At 35.3% G+C, this 21856-nt stretch overlaps 2 protein-coding genes across 3 annotated transcripts; one reads left to right on the plus strand and one right to left on the minus strand.

Moving 5' to 3' along the window:
* Positions 1–5858: 5858 nt before the first annotated feature.
* Positions 5859–14974, plus strand: LOC121771791 (aminopeptidase P1). Of its 2 annotated transcripts, none has more exons than XM_042168671.1 (16): positions 5859–6039; positions 6187–6250; positions 6741–6880; positions 7247–7531; positions 7634–7756; positions 7844–8134; positions 8712–8798; positions 9072–9136; positions 10217–10283; positions 11321–11455; positions 11588–11668; positions 12191–12245; positions 12442–12546; positions 13892–13963; positions 14059–14183; positions 14669–14974. In XM_042168671.1, the coding sequence occupies exons 1-16, from the start codon at positions 5956–5958 to the stop codon at positions 14828–14830; spliced, it is 1941 nt and encodes a 646-aa protein (XP_042024605.1). In that variant the 5' UTR covers positions 5859–5955; the 3' UTR covers positions 14831–14974. The 2 variants fall into 2 exon arrangements, with proteins under 2 accessions (XP_042024605.1, XP_042024606.1); XM_042168672.1 differs by having other exon boundaries at positions 9078–9136.
* Positions 14975–16334: 1360 nt separating this feature from the next.
* On the minus strand, positions 16335–18496 carry LOC121770570 (homeobox-leucine zipper protein ATHB-21-like). Its single transcript, XM_042167305.1, has 3 exons — positions 18332–18496; positions 17732–18060; positions 16335–16682 (listed from the first exon to the last, which is right to left on the minus strand). Exons 1-3 carry the CDS (start codon positions 18402–18404, stop codon positions 16476–16478), a joined length of 609 nt encoding a protein of 202 aa, XP_042023239.1. The 5' UTR covers positions 18405–18496; the 3' UTR covers positions 16335–16475.
* Between the last annotated feature and the right edge of the window lie 3360 nt (positions 18497–21856).

Raw genomic sequence — 21856 nt, forward strand, 5'->3', positions numbered from 1 at the left:
TAGATCCTTCGGGATCGGTTGTTGGTTTATTAACTCCTCTACTTGAGTGTGGAGGTGATACTTCGGAGATATATCAGTTCAATCCGGTGATAGGATCTGAACTTAGATAGGGTTATCCTTGTATCTTGTACTTAGTGGTAGTTCTGATTTGTGTAACCATCTTTTGTATTTCGGCTTGTATTCTCTGAGATTAGACATCTCAGTAGCGGTGTAACCGAAAAAAGGTCCCGGTAATTAGTGAGCCCTATCGATCTGATCCCTACAGACCGCTTGAGTTACAATGGTCAACCTCGGAAATTGTGCCTAAAGAAGAACACTCTCAACAACCGTTGAGACGTGCGCAGCGATCCACTGAAAATTGCACATAAGAGTCAGAACATTGGCAGCATTCCGCTGGGAATTATGCATCGGTCTGCTGCAAATGGACTGCGCACGATTTTACCTAAGTTCTCTCAAAGACTTACCTAACTAGGATAGCATATTTGCCATATTAGAGCATCCACGTCGGCAAGAGCACGTCTGTGCTCGCCGCCATGCTCTTGCCGACGGCACGACCTTGCTCGATAGCAAGAGCACTGCCGTGCCGACGATAAGAGCACGAGCAGCCGACGTGTCATGCTCTGGTTGGCCATGGTTTATCATTTTTTTTGTTTTGAATTTGAAAAAATCTGAAAAGTTCAGATTTAATAAAAAAATATTTTTCCACTTCCCAATAAAGTATATCCATTTTTTCCACACTTTTAATTTATTTTTTCATTATTTTTACCCCAAAATTCACACTTTCATCTATAAATACCTCCATTTCAAAACAAAAAATCATACTACACCAAACAACTCTCTCAATCTCAATTTTGAAGATTTTAATTGAGTAATTTTTATTTTTTAGGATTTTAAATATATAATTTTAATTTTTTAGTAATTAAAGTATTTAAATTGAATAATAGAATGGTGAGACCCTTGAGCATGCTCTTGCGGAAGAGCAGGGAGTAAAAAGTAAATAAAAATAGGTCCGTCTACGTCTTTACTCTTAGGCAAGAGCATGGAAATGGCACTCTCAGGAGTAATAATGCTATGACTAAACAACTATTTTGGTCAAAGTATGTTTTAGATTTATACAAAGTAGATAAATATCCATATCACATGTCAGGGCCGACCCATGTGTAAGTGGGGAGGAGCTAAAGCCGTAAATAAAATTATTTTTTCAAAACCTTTTTCTTTTATTAATTTTTAAAATTTATTCAATTTTAATACAAATTATTGTATAAAAATCCCTATAAATAATTTAAAGTACCCAAATACTTATTTGAAACAAAATTTTGAAATCACACCCCATATCATTACTTTTTCCTCTTGAGCTAGCAAATATTTCCTGGTCATGTCGCTGGATCAAATATGGTTTTAAGTTTTAATGCATCGATGCCAACCAAGATTATTTTGCCCTCTTGATACTTTAATAATAATATAGGCTTATTTTCGTCGCAGTGAATTTTCTCGTCTTATTCATTGGGCAACAAGACTTTCTCCACAATTCCAGTGAGAAATGGGATCATTGGTCTCTTTCTCATTCAATTTTCTCTATAAAGGTTTTGATGAATGTCAAGTTTGTGCTTTTCAGGGTTTCTATGATCTTTTTTGTTTTTTTTTTTGTGATTTTTGTCTTCTTCTATAAGCTCATATTCCTCTCATGCTAAAATAAATCATACTACTATATGAGAATATACTTTCTTTATGTTTTGTCTTTTTATTAGTAGCTTTAAAATGAATTTATGAACTAGTTTTGCACTCGGTGCACATTAAAAATTATTTATTGTATAAATTTCTAAAATTTATTCTTTTTTATACTATAGATGAGAGTTTATGAGATATTATTCTGATAAATATGCATGTGGAATAACGTGTTTTTGTGTGAGAAAAAAATTTATATGTATTTTCAAAAAAAATTTGTAATAATGGATTTTATTTTATACACAATTCTTCAACCGACACGCACAAGTCCAATTTATTACTTTTGTTACAACCATTCTCACTCCAACTCACCTATCGTCTACTAGAGTCCAAGATAGATGATTAAGCCTATTCATAATCGTTATTAATTATATATTACATATATTTTAAGATAAATAAAATGTAGCACAATAAAATTATTAAAAATTGAGATATTTAATATGGCACGTTTTATTTGTAGTAGTAATATTTGTTCTTGTTGTTGGAATAAGGAAATTAATTAATTGGAGAACAAGAAGACAAATGATGAAGATATGGCAAGAATAAAGAAGGAAATCAATGAAGATTATGGAAAATCAAATAAAAAGGATATTAGTATAATTAGAATATATTTTCCATGTTTAGCTAGAATTAGAGTCTATATATAGTTGTATAACTATGGAGAGAATAGAATTCAAGTAATTCACAATGTAGTCTTTAAAGTTCTTCCCGTCTTTTACTTTCCGCAATAATCTTTTATTTTCCGCATTATATTTTCTAACATGGTATCAGAGCAGGTTCGATCACTAGGATCGATCGCTGCCTCTATAGCAAAAAAAAATATCCAAAAAAACCCCCTCAAATCCCTAATTCCCTTTCTAAAGCAAGAAACCCCTAATTCCCTATTTCGTATCATTCTGAAATCCGCAATGGGAAGAATTTCCTCCGCCGTAGAAATCCCCGATCGCCGCCGCCGCAATGGTGGATATTCACCAGACTCCCGCAGCTATCCTTGGCGCAATCGAAGATGCAGCTGCAGCCCTAGCCCCATCCACAGGGGAGGTCCGAGCGGCCGTCGTTTCAGCCGGAGCCTGAGCCCCACCGGAAACGGTCATAACAGGTACCGTCGTTCTTCTCCGGATTACTCTTACCCTAGTATCAAAGGCACCAGAAATTCGGGCGAGGGAAGGAATTATAGCTATGATAATAGGAAAACATCTCATCTAGATCGAGATAATAGAAACGAACAGCATGTTGAATCTGATTCTGATGAGGAATTGAAAGGCCTCCCCTACGAAGAGTACCACCGGCTGAAGCATCAAAAATTGAGAAAGTCGCTGAAAAATTGTATTTGGAATTGCACTCCGAGCCCCCCTAGGGGACCAGATGAAAATTCGGATGCAGATGCAGATCCGGAAGAGGATTTTGGAGGTGAAGATGAGAAACATAGTAAGGTGTTGAAAGCGAAAGTTAAAAAACCGAGAGAGAGAGTCAATCTGAATCGGATGTTTCTGCATCTGAATCCGATGATTCTAGGTCGAGGAAGGGTAGGAAATCTGTCTCCGGAAAGAAAAGCAGGAGATCTCCATCGTTATCTGAGAGTGGAAGAGAATCCGCATCAGAATGCCGATGAACAGGCAGGTAATTGGAGTTGGAAAGAAGGTGAAACCAAAGAGGCCAGATCGGCCCTGTTGGAGAAGGGAAAGGTGGCTGCATGCCCGACACCTCTCCTCGATCAAGTTAAGAAAAGAAAAAAGAAGTTCACGGTTTGTCCGGCCGAGGGAGAGAGGAAGAATGCGACCGAACAACTCCTCTCCAAATCTATAATAGTCGTGAAGGCCAAAGATGACCCAAAGGCGCAGCCCATATGTCGGTGGAGCCAGGAAAGATTGGTAGCAAGATAACCCGGAAAGATAAAGCAGTCAAAGAATTATCCGGCAGAGGGGGAGAGGTTAGCCCCAACCGGATAATTATTCGAGATGATTGGAGTAGCGCCTATGCCAGAGAGGAGAAGATAGCTTCAGGCAGAAATGGTCCGGAGAAGAAGAAGCAACCGAGAAAGGAGAATCTACTACCCAAGAGGTGGCAGCCGTGAGAGGCTGCGAACTCATGTTATAATGGATGAAGCGTTTGGCTAGGGGGAGATATCAGCCACTACCAAACGATTCAATCTCCGAATCAAGGAGATAATTGCCGAGGACGAAGGCGGCGCCAATGTCTGCGCAACGAGGGGGAGAGAGCTAATGTCGCCGCCACACAACCGCTGTAAAGAGTTGGTGGGAATGAGATGTCGTTAAGAGGACGTTGAGAACCCATTGCCATGAGATGATGTTAAAGGAACAACCGCGGGAAAAGCCAAAGCCAATAAGAGAAGATGAGGCATTCTAAAGATGAGGCCTTCTAAAGATGAGGCCTTCTTAAAGGAACGCACAATGGGAGACAATAGTGTCGCCACACATAGATGGGGACGCACAATGGCCGCGAAGCGTCGAAGAATCAGAAACCAGATTGAAGGAGTGACGGGAGAATTCTCACCGTCGAGAAAGAGCAGACTTTGGATGGACGACCAAAAGTATTGTTAGAGAAGTATTCTCACCACGGAGTTCGGCAATAACTCGGCGGAGGTGGCATGGTTTGAGAGTATGTCACCGGGGGAAAAAACCCATGAAGGAACATAAAGGAGACTGATGGTTTCACGTCTTCATTTTTAGAGAAGTAAATTTGGGCCATGTGGTTATTAGGCTCAAGAAAGAAAAGAAATGAAAATAATGGACTCATAGTTTGAGTTTGGAATGGACCGAGAATGGTCTGAAATGGCTCCTAGATACGAGCAAAAACTGTCAGATAAGCTCCTCGACAAGAGTCAAAACTGTCTAAAATGGCTCCTAGATATGAGTTAAAACTATCTAAGATGGCTCCTGGATACGAGCTAAAACTATCTAAGATAGCTCCTAAATATGAGTAAAAACTGTTTAGACAAGCTCCCGGACACGAGTTAAAACGGTCTAAATTTGCTCCTTGACACGAGTTAAAACTGTCTAGATTGGCTCCTTGACACGAGTTAAAACTGTCTAAATTTGCTCCTTGACACGAGTTAAAATCGTCAACGAAAAATTGAAGAACTCCTTGAAACGAGTTTAAACTTTCAATGATGAATGAAGAGCTCCTTGAAACGAGTCTAAACTTTCAATGAAGAAAAAACAACTCTTTGATACGAGTATAAACTATCAATGATGAATTGAAGAAGCTCTATGATACGAGCATAAACTGTAAATGGAAATTGAAGAACTCTTAATTTAAAATTAAATGTTGGGTTCAAACCTCTTTCCATAACATCCAACTACAGTTAATTTAAAATCTCCTGGAAGTGGCCCAAAAATAAATTCATTTTATTGTCAAAAATCAAAATGCACAATATCAAACTTATATGCACTCAACAAGTCCAACATGAAAGTTGAGTATTTTTTATGAAATAAAATTAATAAATACACCAACACCATATTTCAAAGTTGCAGTTTTATATGCTCCTTGTAACCATGAATTATAAATTTATAATTTGCTATCCTTTAAAATAGTGACATATTGTTGTGCGGTAACTAACTAATCTAATAATAAAAATATCATAAATAAGAAAAAGAAAATGAAAAAAAGTTACAAATACGTGAAATATTTAATGTGATGATAAGTATGAGTTTTTCATATCTCCCCTCTTTATTTTACTTTCCAAAATTAAGTAATGTGATTTAAAGATAGAGACAAATCAATGGGCTATGCTACAAAAATGAAATAAAATTCATTTTTATGGACTAATTGAAAATTTGTGGTTGGAATTACCTTCACATGTGTTATTATCTAATTGAACATCAGTATTCAGTATTATAAAATTTCCATCGAATTGATTTGCAATCAGTACTGATTGAAATTTGCCTTATTAATTATGGAGTAGAATATATAAGCGAAAAATATAGAATAAATAACTAACGTACACCTCAAATCTTAAATATTTCATTAAATCGTTTTTTTATAATTTCCTATAGAGTGAATTTGTGAGTGTTCATCTTTAGACGAGGATATATATATTTTTATAATACAATAATGATTTATTAAATAAAATAAAATAATAAAGTCCAGTTTAATTACGCAACTGTAATCGATAAAATCAGTATCATCTTCTTCCACCCTTTCTCCTCCGATTCATTTTTCTCTACCCAGTCAGACTGAGTCCTCAAAATAGCAAAAATTTTCCAGAAAATGGCGGCTGCTCTCCGCGCTCTCATGCTCTCTCACTCCCCTCCACTTGACGCTCTGGTCGTTCCTTCCGAAGATTATCACCAGGTCTCTCTCTCTCTCTGACCGCACACACTTCTACGCTCTGATTTTGCTATTGATTCATGTATCTCTCTGTTTATCATGCGCAATTAACTGGATGATCAATTTTCCGCTATACGATTTCCGACGTTGACTGTATTACATGATTGGCAGAGCGAATACGTATCCGCGAGGGACAAACGGCGCGAATTCGTGTCTGGTTTCACCGGAAGCGCTGGTATGTTACTGTTTTGGATATGTTCTTATCAGTTATTGCCTCCTTGAGACTTGAGTTTTCTCAATTCGCTCTATTTCCTTTATTGTGATTCGATCGGGAGTGAAATACTTAGTTCTGTTTTCAATTTGGATGTCTACATTTTGTGAACTACCTTGTGCATTTGGTTTGATGAGGATGATTCTTCATATCTGATTAATAAACTGATTATTATTGCTTTTCACCAAATACAACACAAGCTATTAATCCGCTGTGATTGTTCTCAATTTCCGTCAATTATGTGAACAAGTACTTTCTTGGATTAGAACTACTAATCAGGATTGATTTTTTTTAGAGCATTGCTGATTTAGGTGAGAATATCGGCAGATGGTACTATTATTTTGTGCCATAATTTGGTAGCACATGCCAGTTGTGTATTTATTTGCATATAATTATTGTTTGTTTGGTTCTAAGTTCTAACGAAGTACATTTGTTCTTAAAATGATGTGTACAGGATTGGCACTTATAACAGCAAATGAGGCTTTACTTTGGACAGATGGAAGGTATTTTTTGCAGGCAGAACAGCAGCTTACAAATGAGTGGAAGCTCATGCGTTCAGGAGAGGACCCAGCTGTTGATGTCTGGATGGCTGATGTGAGACTCTGTGATTTGTGGATTTGATAAATTTGTTTTAGTATGATATCCATGTTTGACGTGAGAGTTGAAATCACACCCTATATGACTCCATCAAGCAAGCACATTTTGTAGCACAATAATCTGAATAATCTTATCTTAACCATTTTGTAATACATAAAAGAAGAATATATGGACACTGCATTCTTGGCCGTTTTACTGAATTTGTAATGTTTTGTTTTTCTTTTTAATTGGTAATAGATCATTATACTAATTGACCATTTCCTGTCGATCATGTGACAAATATTTTATTGCATTTTCTGCTCCTTTTTTGTTTGCAAATCTCCTCATTGATCCAACTAACTGAACCTTGATATGCTGTACTAGAATCTGCCAACTGATGCTGCTATTGGTATTGATCCTTGGTGCATATCAGTTGATACTGCACATAAGTGGGAGAGTGTTTTTGCTAAGAAGCAACAAAAATTGATCCAAACGACTACTAACTTGGTAGATGAAGTTTGGACTAGTCGTCCCCCACCTGAGGCAAATCCTGTTGTTGTGCACCCAATTAAGTTTTCTGGTTGTTCTGTTGAAGATAAGCTGAAGCAGTTGAGGGAAGAGCTTCTGCAAGAAAAAGCCCGTGCTATAGTACTTTCTGCATTGGATGAGGCAAGCTCATGCAGTTTGGCCATATTGGGTGTTCAGCATTTACTTTTATTCTATGTACTGTTAGAATCATGTTATGTTTCTTATTTTCCTGTGACTATGTAGGTAGCATGGCTGTTCAATGTTCGTGGTTCTGATGTTTCCTATTCTCCTGTTGTTCATGCATTTGCTATAGTCACGTTAACTGCAGCTTTCTTTTACGTTGACAAACGAAAGGTGTCTTCTGAGGTTAGGATGCATACAGTTCGAGTAATACTTCGTCCCCTTCATATTTAGTTTTCTTGGCCTCAAGTTCTAGAGAATTGTGATCTGCAGGTGGGGTCTTATATGGAAAAAAATGGTATTGAGTTACGTGATTACAGTGAAGTGAGCTCCGATGCAGTGTTACTTGCATCTGACCAGCTTATGTCTGCCAAGAAAGCTAAAGAAATGGTAAGTGATGCCACAGAGACGGGTTCTGATGCTACCAATAATTCTGCAGAAGAGAAAAGCAATGACCTCATATGGGTTGATCCTGGGACGTGTTGCTTTGCTTTGTATTCAAAACTGAACCAGGATAAAGTTTTCCTGCAATCCTCTCCTTTGGCCCTTGCGAAATCCCTTAAGGTATTTTGTTCTCTCTGAGATACACAAGCTTTTATTACTTTCCAGTAATTTTCCCATTAGTACCATGATATGTGGTATGCTGTGTTATCTTTTCTACAGAATGCATGTAATATATCTAGCTCCATTGTTCACCGTTCATCATACTTTCGTCTCCTAGAGTCATTTTTGAAGAATATACTATCCATGTGTATAAGCTGATTATTATATGTTCACAATTTGAGATACTTGCAATTAATAGTTGAATGATTGTCACCAACCACCATTCAGCTGTTCAGTTCACAATTATAAATTTAAAAGATGGGATATGCAATGTTGCAGGTTTTAGATATCTACTTTCCCAGTTACTCAGTTGTTCTCCCTGCTATTTTTTTTCTTGGAATAGCATTTTACCTTGTTTGACCTATCTTTACTCATAGGTTAGTGGTAGTTAAGCCTCATTTAGAGCTTGAGGTTTAGTTGTGCGAAGAAATGATTCTTTATATTCCGTGCACCTTAATAAGTTTCTGAAAGTCTGAACTTTTTATTGTATGAAGCTTTGGCCCCATGAATCTACTTATTGCAATTCTTATACATGCAGAATCCTGTTGAGATACAAGGACTGAAGAATGCACATATACGTGATGGGGCTGCTGTGGTACAATATCTTATTTGGCTGGATAAACAGGTAAAAAAATTACCTACTTGAAGTTGGATACTAAGACTATTTCATTTCTTGCTGGATTCATTCTACTTTTTAGTTTCACTTTAGCTAAACGCCTTCCAAGTGTCTAGTTTCATAATTGGGAATGGTACTAGAATACTTTATTGAGTTGTCAGTTGTGTCAGAAATCAGAATAATTTCTTTGAATATATATCTCCTTTATTCAATTAATGGGTTGGAATCTTTAAGAATTATGTTTTGACAGGAAACATCAGTTTTACTTTTCTTTACACTTAGATGCAGGAAATTTATGGAGCATCTGGTTACTTTATCGGCAGCGAGGTCAACGATAAGGTTCAACTGTAAGTTTTATTCGTACTATTTATTTCCCTAGTGAATATAAAAAAATGGATTTTGTCACATTTGTTTGCAACTTTGCATATCTCACGTGGTAAATGATATGGTCTTCCTCTCCTGATATACTATACTGTTGAAATTGTTTCCCTCAAGTCATCTCTTTCGTAATTAGTGTTATTCTAGGTACTTTTTCTCAAACCTTATTTGACTCCAAAAAACTGCTGAGTGTCACGAAGTTCACCTGTGGAAACTCTCTGTGGCTGACCTATTAATGCCCATTATTCAATAGTCATGAAGCTGTTAATCTTAATTTGTACTCCGTCCCACAAGAATATTCACTCTTTCCTTTTTAGTCGTCTCACAAGAATATGCACTTTTTAATTTTGGAAACCCTCTTCTCTCTAATGAGGTGAGACCCATTCTCCACTAACAATACTATATTTACTTTTTCGCACTATCTCTCTCTTATTTTATCAATTTTGCATTAAAACCCGTGCCGAACCCAAAGTGCATATTCTTTGGGGACGGATGGAGTATTACAATAGGAGCTTAGGAGTGCATAACTAAACTGAAATGAATCCTAGCACATTTTTTAAGCCCAAGCTAAAGCTTGAGTGGAATGAATTAGCTCAAGTACTACCTTTAGCTGAATGTGGTGAGCTCAGGATGGAGTTATGCTCTACACAGCTTGGTAATGCTCATCTATAGAAAGAGTTCTTGGTTAGAAGGAAACAAAGAGGAATTTTATTAGAAGATTAAATTATCACGTATCATGCAAAATAAAATTATCTATATTATGGGGCTTAAATTGTTCTCATGTTTTTTTTACATTACTAAGTAATATTATATTTTTTTCCGCATATGTCTATAAAACATCTAGTCAACATGAAAGATCTGATCAAAAGTTATCTTTATTGCAAAAATCGTTGCATTCTTAGCAGAATATAACCGAATTATGAGAGTTTCGTCTCAGGTTCAGGATCTACTAACTTTTTCTTGGAATATGTGTACATTTAGAACTGCACAGACACTAATTTTTCAACATAATAACTATTCTTTTTAATTATGTTTTTATCTTGATGAAGGAGAACAACGAAACTCACTGAGGTGTCTGTAAGTGATAAACTTGAGGAATTCCGTGCATCTAAAGAGGTATGATTAACTATCTTTTAAGAGGAATCATTAATGAATCTTTCAGTATAGTTTCTTTGCTCGACATCATAGAATGCTACTAGAGGTCCTATTTTGACGGTTATGGTCAAAATAGGACCTCTACTAGCATTCAAAGATATGAAGTTATGTAATGATAAGTGACTATATAATTTAAATGTACTCATTCCGTCCTAAAAAAATAGACAAACTTGTAAATGACACAATTGGTAAAGTGAGAGAGAGATGAGAAAAAGTAAGAGAGAGAGAGAGAGAAAAGGTAGTGGAAGTAGCGTTAGTGGATTGTGGGGTCTACATTATTAGTAGTGTGTAACTTGTTAAAAACTTTCCATATTTAGACTTAGTCTAATTTTGGAGGACGACCCGAAATGGTAAAACTAGTCTATTTTTTGTGGACGGAGGGAGTATATTAATGTATATACATGGGTTGGTTATTATGAGTCTCATTCTTATCATGAGTCCATGAGTCCCTTTTTACTACTGCATCGTACATATAAAATTACTAAAACAGCTGTATAAATTACGGAACTAGAAAAACAAATTAAAATCGTTACCTCAGGATTCGAACCTAGGTACCTAGGTAAATTTTATTTCTTTAGTTCAGCAAATTATACATCTGATTCAGTAAATCTATTTGTTTGGTGCACTAATAAATATGGGACTCACACTCATGATAAAAAAGAAAGGGACTCATTTGATATCTCCTATGTATGCTTGCTTAGCTTGTATTTATGCATTATTCCCAATTCTCATGAATATATATGATTCTCACTAGTAAGTTGTTTGAATATAAGAAAAGTAGATGAAGAAGTGATGGATACAGTGGGAGTAATATCTAGATATAGTATCTTGTAAAAACAAAGATATGGGTCCAAAATATCTAAATGGGATTTTAGTACTACTTATTTGCAAAATTTGTCAAAAACCGATTAGTTATCCTGATATCAATTTTAATAGTTTCTAGAAGTTGAGAATCTGAATAACTTTCCTCAGTAACTGCATTTGTATTTAATTGACAGCATTTTAGGGGGTTGAGTTTTCCAACTATCTCATCAGTTGGCCCAAATGGTGCAATCATCCACTATAATCCAGAGCCAGAAACATGTGCCGAACTCGACCCCAATCAGATGTACCTTTGTGATTCAGGAGCACAGGTGCATCACCTGCCTTCTCAGTATCTTATGCTTTTCTTTTAGTCATTTCTGCATCTTTATTTACTAACACTAATATCTAAAATTCCTCTCTTTTTATACATATACTAATACTGATCTTATTCGTATTTAAAGTATCTAGATGGAACAACTGACATTACCCGGACTGTCCATTTTGGAAAGCCTACTTCACATGAGAAAGCCTGTTATACCGCGGTATGCAGTGTGATCATTCATAAATACTTATGTACTTTAAGAACAAATTAATTTGGATTTCCTGGTGTTCACATGTTTGTGGTGGAATGAGGTAATAATATTCCTTGCAGAATGCAGACTAAACATGTACTGCCTCTGTGTTCAGTACTTTGTGACAAGAAAATGAGTGATTGGTTAATCATATGTGTTGAGTTAAGCAAGCAAGTTAAGGTTTGAGCAATATTTTTAGGGAGCTAAAATTATCTGCATGAAGTTGAACAAATATGACAAGAGGTACAACTGTACTTGCTTAGAAAATTCATGAGCCTATATAGTTAGAAATTCTAGAATACTATGTGTTCTTAAAACTTAAGAGGAGAAGAGAAGGTTCACAATGTTTTGTCAATTGTCATTGGTATTGGAAAATCACAACCCATAATAGCTTTGGCTCAGTTTTTAATGCATTACAAATACAGAAATTTTGCTATTATATTGAAAAATAGTATTAATCTGAATTCATTTTCTGCTCTCTAATAATTGTAGGTTCTTAAGGGCCACATTGGCCTGGGAAATGCTCGATTTCCAAGCGGAACCACTGGTAAATATTGTATTCATTGGCTATCGATTTTTGTAGTTTATCTTGTTTTGAATACTACCTGTGAGCTTCAGGATGTTTGGATTGGACTAGGATTCTTGATTATGAACTGTTATGAGATAAAAATTCAATCTTTGAGTTGCTTTTGGCTTTGGTGAAATTATGACAAGAACTCTTTATGTCGCTTTTATTTTTCCAGGTCATGTACTTGATGTTCTTGCACGTGTTCCTTTGTGGAAGTATGGTCTTGACTACAGGCATGGCACTGGTCATGGGATAGGCTCTTACCTAAATGTTCATGAAGGTACGGTCAAGTATCTGTATCATGTCCCATTTAATAGAGATACTAAATTCTCTCTCAAACCTACATCTTTATGACTTTCTCAAAATGGATGTCACACATAGCAAATGTGCAGTTGTAGTCTCGTAGATAGAATTATAATCATTTAAAAACCAACAAGCATATAATGACGATATTTCTTCTTTCTAATAAAATATGGGTCTTTGGAAGATGTAATAGTCTTATAACTAGTGTACATTTAATAAGTTATGCACAGTCCCACTAAAGATCCATAACTTCGTATCATTGAGATAGTGTGTAATGTACAGTAACTTATAAAACCTACCTAAAATATATGAATACACTTCCTGGAAATTTTGTCTCACTGGCTCATCGTTAGTAATATAGTTACTAGATGACTCATTGTTCTCAAGTGTTTATGGGGCAAACTTTTTATCATATTGAATAACTATGTTTTCAAAATATAATACTCCCTCTATTCCCCAAAAGCATAGGAAAATTACTATATTTGGTGTCACCCAAAAGTAAAGCACTTTCCATTTAAAAATATGACACTACACTTTATTTTATATTTTAACGTTCCATATACTCTTATTACCAAAAAAACCACACTTTTTCTACATAGTAGGAATCTTAGATCCTTCTTGGTATGATGGAATGGAATGAAGATATAACTGAAATGACAAGTCCTTTGCATTTCCATTCCATCACATGAGCTTTCCATAACATTATACCAAGTAAAGGAATGGAAGTAGGAATCACCATTCCATTCCGTCATCCGTTCCATCATACCAAGAAGGGTCTTAGAAATACTCTCTATCCACTCAAACTACATCTACCAACCATTTTCTTATAACCTGTGCAAATCAAATGTGCTGTACTTTTGGTGGATGGAATGAGTAACATATCATGGCTGATGGTTTGGTTAAAAGATAATTTTATTCAGTTTCTTCATTTCATTACTACGTTGTACTATTATAGTACTTATAATATCCATCATAGATATTAATAATTCTTTTATCTCACATCATAATTCTATTCAACTATAACTACTCTTGCGTACCGACCGCTTATATGTCTCATACCTTAAGGTGTGCAAAATATATGCATTTTGTAATGTGATGATATTGGACTATTCATATGACAACTCTGGAAATGTTTCCCCCTGTTTTGTGAACAATGTAGACAAAGAAACTGTCAGACTTTTCTGTTGTTACCTCACAAACCTATACATCTGCTTACACTGCAATTAATTAGAATACAGTTGTGCATCAATTGGTATTAGAAGTACTAAAATAAAGATTTGATTATATCGTGTAACCTAATTCACCAAATTTTCTTTATGTAGGACCTCATCAAATCAGTTTCAGGCCACCTGCTCGGCATGTGCCATTACAATCTTCAATGACTGTGACAGATGGTATTTTCTCGATAACTAGCTTTATCAATTTTTCTAAAAATGTCTGCATCTAAAAAGGTCATTTTTCTTTGTTGACTTTTAACTTGGTTTTGCAGAACCCGGGTATTATGAGGATGGAAACTTTGGCATAAGATTGGAAAATGTTCTTCTAGTAAAAGAAGCAGATACAAAATTCAATTTCGGTGACAAGGGTTACTTGTCGTTTGAGCATATTACATGGGTAAGTTTCCATCTACATATACCAGATAAACTTCGATGCATTTGAACTCTGTTTGAACTCATGAAAGCTAGGAATGTGGTGAATGTAGTGCTAAGAGAGGTTTTGTCCATACAACAATTAGAATCCATCCCTCATGTTGGTGCTTGATTCTAAATAGCGAAGGCATGAGAGAAGTTGCAGTTAGTTGATTGAAGAAAAACGTGGTAATAGACTAAATATATATTTATTTACGGAGATACTATAAGAAAACAATAGGACAACAATCGTTGTAGCCTACCTTGACTATTCAGCAAGTCCATCCTAGTCCCAGTACTTAACACGTAGTTCTTATTTGCCTCCTTCTCTAGTTTGCCTATTTCATTCTAAAGCAACTTCGCTCATAGTATAGAGAAGATTTAATCTTCTAAAATTGTTTTAGGTAAATTCTTAGCTGAATCTTGTGTTCCTGGTTGGCTATACTGACAAATGATACCTTATTGAATCAGGCACCATATCAAACAAAGTTGATCGATACGAGCCTCCTCGTGCCTGAAGAAGTCGAATGGCTGAACAGCTACCACACCAAATGCAGGGAAATCCTCGCGCCACATTTGAATACTCCTGAGATGAAGTGGCTGGAGAAAGCTACTGAACCGATTAGTGCTTGAGTCGAGATCGTTTCAATAATTATTATTGGCATTAGAATATTGGAATGATGTAGTTGCTTTCAAAGATGAATTTTCAGAAGTTAAAAACTTGTGATTGTTGAATCTGGTAACATAAGAGAGAAATGTTTATTTGTTTTATGTCAATCCAGGTATTATGAGGTGGTGTGTGAATTTATATTGGGTAGTATATAATTTCGGCGTCAGTGATTGCATAGGATTTGCCATTTTCAAACGGATTGATTGTGGTGTTTCGTATGATAAACGTGTAGATTTAATTTGTGATAGAATTGGTATAAACATGTATGATCATACAAATTGAATTATATGGAGACGTACTATATGTATGTATGTCATTAATGTTTGATAGCATGCGTAGATGTGAATTGGAAGTGTTTGTTGATTTTTGCACGAATACTCAACAACATAGCCGGTTGATACAATGAAGTATTTGAAGAGAGAGTCCACATGAGGAATGTGGAAGATGTGGAGACTCTTGTGTTCACATGCAACGGCAACAACTAAATACAAAGGTGACAACATGTTAGGTGGATGCATCATTTGTTGTAGCACGTTCAATTCACTGAGACACCCAAATCACTCACTGGGAAGCACCTGCATGTGGACTGTGTGAAGTGTTCGCCTAATTAGTTAAGTGTCCTGGTTTCTTGGTTGATACCCAAGAGCTGGATGATTGCGAATCTAATCATCTACGCTCTTGTGAAATTAGTCATGACAGGCGCAACTGCTCAATTGGAGTAGCTGATTAGATTATTTTAAAATTCAGAATGTGGTTTCTTCACTTGGGAACTAGGACAACAAATTAGGTTATTTTGGTCCATGGCTGCCTATAAAAGAGTGTCGAGCGTGAATCGCATTCCTCATCTAAATGCCTCTCTATGAATAATGATGACATGCAGATCTATGTTATTGATCTGGTACAATGAACTCTCTGCAAGTAATAACTTTCTTTTATGTCTGAATTAGAAATTATGCTCTCTCTATATATACAATAACTCTCTGCAACAAACATGTGCGTGAAGTAGAGGGAGTTATCTACCAAATTAGAATTAGTTCAATTCCTTGTGTGAGCTAAGAAGAAGCCAGAGCATCAACTATGAATAATTAGTTGAGTTTGTTATGAAATGAATTCATGCAAATTATATCTCCTTCCTCTCTCTCCCATATTGGTAGTTCCCGGTCACCGTTTCAACCATCGGAGACACCCTGATTTCGTACCATTAATATTTTATGACGATTATTTTTCTATATTCAGTATTTTTTTATAGTAAAACGCATCAATAATACTAAGGACAAAGGATCAGAACATGTCATTTTTGGGGAAAAGTTTTGTGTGATACTCTTCATACATATAGATATATAAGAGAGAGAAAAACAGAATAATGGCAAGAGATGCGACAAAGTGGCAACATTAGCAGTCAAAAAAAGCAAGTTATGGTAGTGACATTTAATTAATAGTAATAATTGTGTTGCAACTGACCAGTACTTACTGAAAATGAAACACCTATCCATAAAGCAAACGGATAAAACTAGGGCTTAATTTACATGAGAGTTAATAATATTTACATATTGAATTGTCTAATATATATAACCCCAATTCTAATTGCTTAGCTACTACTAGTCCTAATTACATATAGTAGAGATTATCCCACTCCATTCCATTGTTCTGATCTGAATTGTAAAACACATTCTCTAATCCTTCCATTCCAAATTCCCCAAGAAAAGGTTGTGCTTCCATTGAGAAGGATGAACATGGACTATTGCTTGAAAACCCATCCGACAACCTCTGTATTTCCTTCTCCGCTTCCTGGAGTTGTTCCTTCAGCTTCAGCAGCTGTACCATGATACCATAATTACTTATAACAATTATTTTAATTGTGAATAGCTGATATTGAAACGTAATATTGGGAGCTTGACTTATAGTAGTAGATTCCATTTAACTAAGATTGGAAAAAAAAAAAAAAAGAAGAAGAATATAATCTGACAATTAGTTGAGGTGGGGGTGGATCCTGCACGTACACGTGGCAGGGAGAGGCATGTGCAGCAGCATCAAACCGAGCCACGGCTTAGCATTATCCACCTTAAACCACGTGGTACGGACATTTTCCAACCCTACAATTCTTTGGTATCTCAAAAAATAAAATGGGAAATTAATGATTTTACAAGGCAAAGCTAGGGTAGGGTGCATGCATCTTGACCCATGCACATGCACCCAACTCTTCTTATTACTTTTTTCTTTTATCTCACCCCCCAAAATACACCTAGCCACACAAATATGGCATCTTTTTAATCACTTCCTCGTACACATACATGAGCTGTTAGGCAGATACTCCCTCCGTATGACTCAAGAGGTCCACACTCTTGAGTAGTCCGAGATTTTAGAAGTAGTTGTAAGAAGGAGTTAATAGGGAAAAAAAATAGTTGAATATTTTATTGAGAAGAGATGAATTTATTTATAAATATAGAAAGTGGACATCTTGAGTGAGATAAACTAAAAAGGAAAGGTAGACATATGGTCGGAGGTAGTATAACTCAGAAATAAATAAATGAGTATTTTTCTTGATGATATATGACACTTTTAGTTATTAGTGTAAGTGAATAATGGAATTTAAATGGCCAATCATGGGTTGGATATAGATAAAATAGTTTAAAAGAGTAAAATTTTACTTCACTTGTCAAGTATTACCAAAAATAAACTAAAATAATTAGAAAAGCTATGGTTAACATATTTACATTTTGACAATCATTCAGCTCAGCTCAGTAGGTACGATACTTTTTCTTTACACTATATTACATATTCTGAATAAAGGAAGTATATTACCAACTGAGTTATGCTTCGTTGTGATCATAATAACAATAAGACGACACAGGATATACTCGTACCTCGGTCTCAAGGCGGCATTTGTGAAGAACAGCGTTGTCATGAATGGATTTGAGCTTCGAGTACTCCTCCTGGAGCTTGTTGCTCTTCCACCGGGCCCGCCTGTTCTGGAACCAGACCGCCACCTGGCGCGGGTAAAGCCCGAGCTCCGCGGCCAGCCTCTCCTTCCTCTCCGACTCGAGCTTCTGCTCGCTCCCGAAGCACTCCTCCAGCATCTTCACCTGCTCCTCACTCAACTTCCTCTTCCGCATCACCCCATCTCCCTCCCCGCCCCCCTCGCACCCTTTGCTCTTCCTCCTCCGCCTCCGCGCCTTTGGCTTTGACGCCGCCTCTGCACAGACCAAAACATATACTCATTTCATATAGAAATCATTTTAAAAAAAAACTCCAATGAAAGGAGGAAATTACAACTGATGTCAAGCGGGCTTGAACTCGGCACCTCATACAATAATGTCTAAGTTGCTTGCCACTAAGACAAATAGTAGTATAACTTTGATGCATATATATGTGCATGAAAAATATTTTTGGGAAGTAAAATAAATAATTTTGGATCATGTGAAAAATGTAAATAAAGTGAGTAAAATAGGACACTAGTTACTGACCGTGTTGGGGTACAAAGTGGGTGTAAATGGAGTCAGGATAGTAGTGAGAAATGAGATGATGTTCAGAGTTCATCTTCTCTATCTGTCTACAACTCTGATGTTAGGATATGTTTTGACTTGCAAATTTGGAGTGGAGAAGGGGAAGGAAGAGATGAAGCTGCTGCTGCTGCTATCTTGGGAGGTCTTCGGAATTAATGGGAATCCCTTATTTATAAAGTTGAAGCATTCAATTAGCCCTTGTTAGACAAGCAAATTACGAGAATGCCATGGTGTAATTAATCCAGACTATTACATGTAATTGGTTTTGGTTTTGGTTTTGGTTTTGTAGTATTACTTTGTTTCTTTAAATTTACGTGTCTAAAGTTAGTGTACCTTCTTTTTGGTTGCTATTTCATACCCCTCGTATCCCACCAATATAAGGAGAGTTTTGATCCTACGAAAAGAAGTAGAAGGTTGGTTGAAAAAAGTTAGTGGAAAGTGGATCCTACTTTTATATATTAGTTTTATAATAAAATGTGAGTGAGATAAAGTTGGTGGAATGTGAAGTTTATTACCAAAAATAGTAAAAAGATAAATGGAAAGTTTATTGATAGACGAACAAAAATGTTAAAATGAGAAGTTTATTGGTGGACGGAAGGAATACAAGAAACAAGTCCTTTCATTATTTATATCATGTTTGAGAAAAAGTTACTCACTCCAGATCATGTGAATATTTGTTATAATATACTCCGTCCATCCTTTAAAAATAGAATTTTTTTCTTTTTAGTACCCCGCCTCCTAAACATAGAAACTTCTATTTAAAGAAATTTCTTTTTTTTCAATGAGACGAGACTCATTTTCTATAGACACGCTTTTCTTTCTATCTCTCTTACTTTACTAATTTTACATTAAAACTCACATTGTTTTAAAATATTTTATTTTTAGAGATGGAGGGAGCATATCTTTCAAGCATAGTCTATATTTGTCGGATGTGGTTTGCATGTTATTACACTTCCAATTAATATAAATTGAGACCATTATCGCAACACATATTGCACGGATAAGAAGATATACACAAACATTACGAAATTCAATTATTAACTTTACAAAATTTAAAAATAAGAAGATATGATATCAACATTATGGAATGAAATTAACCTTTCTAATTTGAAAACAAATTGTTGTAGAGAGAAGCAAATTAGGTCTTTCACAAATTAGGAAAACGGATGCGGTGGCGTGGCTTTACCATTCTTGTATCTTCATTTGGTGAAACGTGACTCCATCAAAGGGGTTCATTGAAATTGAAAGCATCCATATCTTTATATACTATTTCATTTTACTTTTTTCTTGTTTATTAGATATGATATGGTCTAAATATGCATATGTAGTTATATATAGTCTCACCTCTTTTTTATCTTTGGAACAATGTGATTTACTCATCATCATACCCTCACTCATCTTGACCTTTTTCATGTTTGGATCAGCTTCCACTTCTTGATGTAACCCATCCCTAATTATTGTGATTAAATCTCTCTTGTCACCTTTATAAGTATGTTTTAAACATGCATGCAATTGGATAAAATAAATAAATCATTCTCAATCCCTAAATATTGGAGATTAAATTTAATTATGCATCACTTTGTTGAATAAATTCGGATTCAAACTCCATTATAGTGAAAGTTTCATCTTCTAAATTCATCATATTTTATAGGACTCCCTTCGTTCTCTTATAGTTGAGTTATATTTTTCCATTTTAGGAAGTTTCTTCATAGTCAAGTCATTTCCAGTAATAATTAACATTTTTTCTCACTTTTATTTTACTCTCTTTTACTGCATTCTCTTTTATTCTCTTACCTTTTTTTATCTTTCTACTTAACATATTAAATATTCATTTCTTAAGCTATGTGTCAAAAAATTATGCCTCAACTACTATAGAATAGAGGGAGTATAATTCGTTAGAGTAGATGATTTGTAGTGCAGGTTGAGAGTAGATGATTGTACAATAAAAAGTGTGTGAATGTATACAAAAATGTCAAATGAATTGTTGTTTTCTTTTCCTCCAACTAAGAATATTGCAGGAACCAAGGAGGGGAGTGTGTGAATTGGCTTTCCTGATGGGGAGGTTCTATTTTATAATTTTGAATTCTAATTTCTAATCAGCCAGGTTAGGTAGTGGGTATTGGGATCCCAAATGACCACCTCGAAATGATTAATGAAATAGTAAAATTTGCCTCTGGATTAGGAGTAGCAACTTTGTTGTCCAATTAGGTGGTATTCTCCTCTTTCCATGCCTTCCACCTTCAGACTCATCCCCATATCCTATCTCCTCTCATCCCCATATCCTATCTCCTACCCTAACTTCATTCATGCATAATCAATTTTTACAAAAAATAAATTACATTAAAAAACTATAGCAAAGGATTAATTGATAAAATAATTTAGAATAAAAATCTATATAGGATTAGTAGCGTAGAGGAGCACGTCATGGTCAAAAATTTCAATGTAGGTCCATCATACTTGATTAGTTTAATCTTCCACTATCCATTCATCTTCATGATCTTCAAGATTGAAATTGTTTTCCACTAAGTTTATTTTTCTGTTTTACTCCCTATTTTAATATCTCCAGATTATTTTATAAGTTGGGATTAGGGTAGTTGGCCTGAATTAAATATAGTTTAGGCGTGATATATTTAGGGGAGTTGGGCTAACTTTGGGCCGAAGATAATTTTGTTACTAGGAAGAGTTAGTATGATCGATTATATGCTTAGATCGTGAAAGAGTTCATTTGTGTAGTTTGAAGGTTTTAGATATATACTATTAAAAAGCATTTTTGTCTCTTAATTCCGTTTCTTCTTTACTCACACAAAAATCAAGTATATATGGCGATGACAACCAAAATGAATGGTGTAATTGGTTAAATGTGAAGCTTCGCGTTAGATGCAAATAATATATCGTTTGAAGATGCCACTTCAAATTCTGCCTAATTGTTGATGCCCCAAGGTGTATATGTCCCCCACAATGTGCTCATGTGACACACGAGCGCAATACGGAACAAAGAGAATTTTCAAAGCTTACGTCGACATGAGTATACAAACTCGTTCACAAAAAATAATAGTATCTACATCTTAAAGCATTAAAGCACTCTGCTAGTACTGTATAATCAAGAACTATGCTAAGAAAAATACAAATATGCTGAAGTACTTTTAGAAGATATGAATAAATTACCATATGAAAAAAAATCACATATATAATCTGCTCACAATACAAATATGCTGAAGTACTTTTACAAGATATGAATAAATTACCATATGAAAAAAAATCACATATATAATCTGCTCACACTTTTATAGGAACATGTTTTGGCCTTTAAATAGACCCCAAAACTGAAATCATTGACTTGAGCTAAGCAATAGTTGTTTCATGTACATATTTTATAGATAATGATTTTTTTCATGTACAAAAGTTTTAGTTCAAATATAAAACTGTCATGTATCAATCACTGCATAGTGCGAATGAAAAGCTGGTACAAAATTGACAAACTACAAA

Source organism: Salvia splendens, chromosome 16, assembly GCF_004379255.2.
Source record: "Salvia splendens isolate huo1 chromosome 16, SspV2, whole genome shotgun sequence".
NCBI classification, from domain to species: domain Eukaryota; kingdom Viridiplantae; phylum Streptophyta; class Magnoliopsida; order Lamiales; family Lamiaceae; genus Salvia; species Salvia splendens.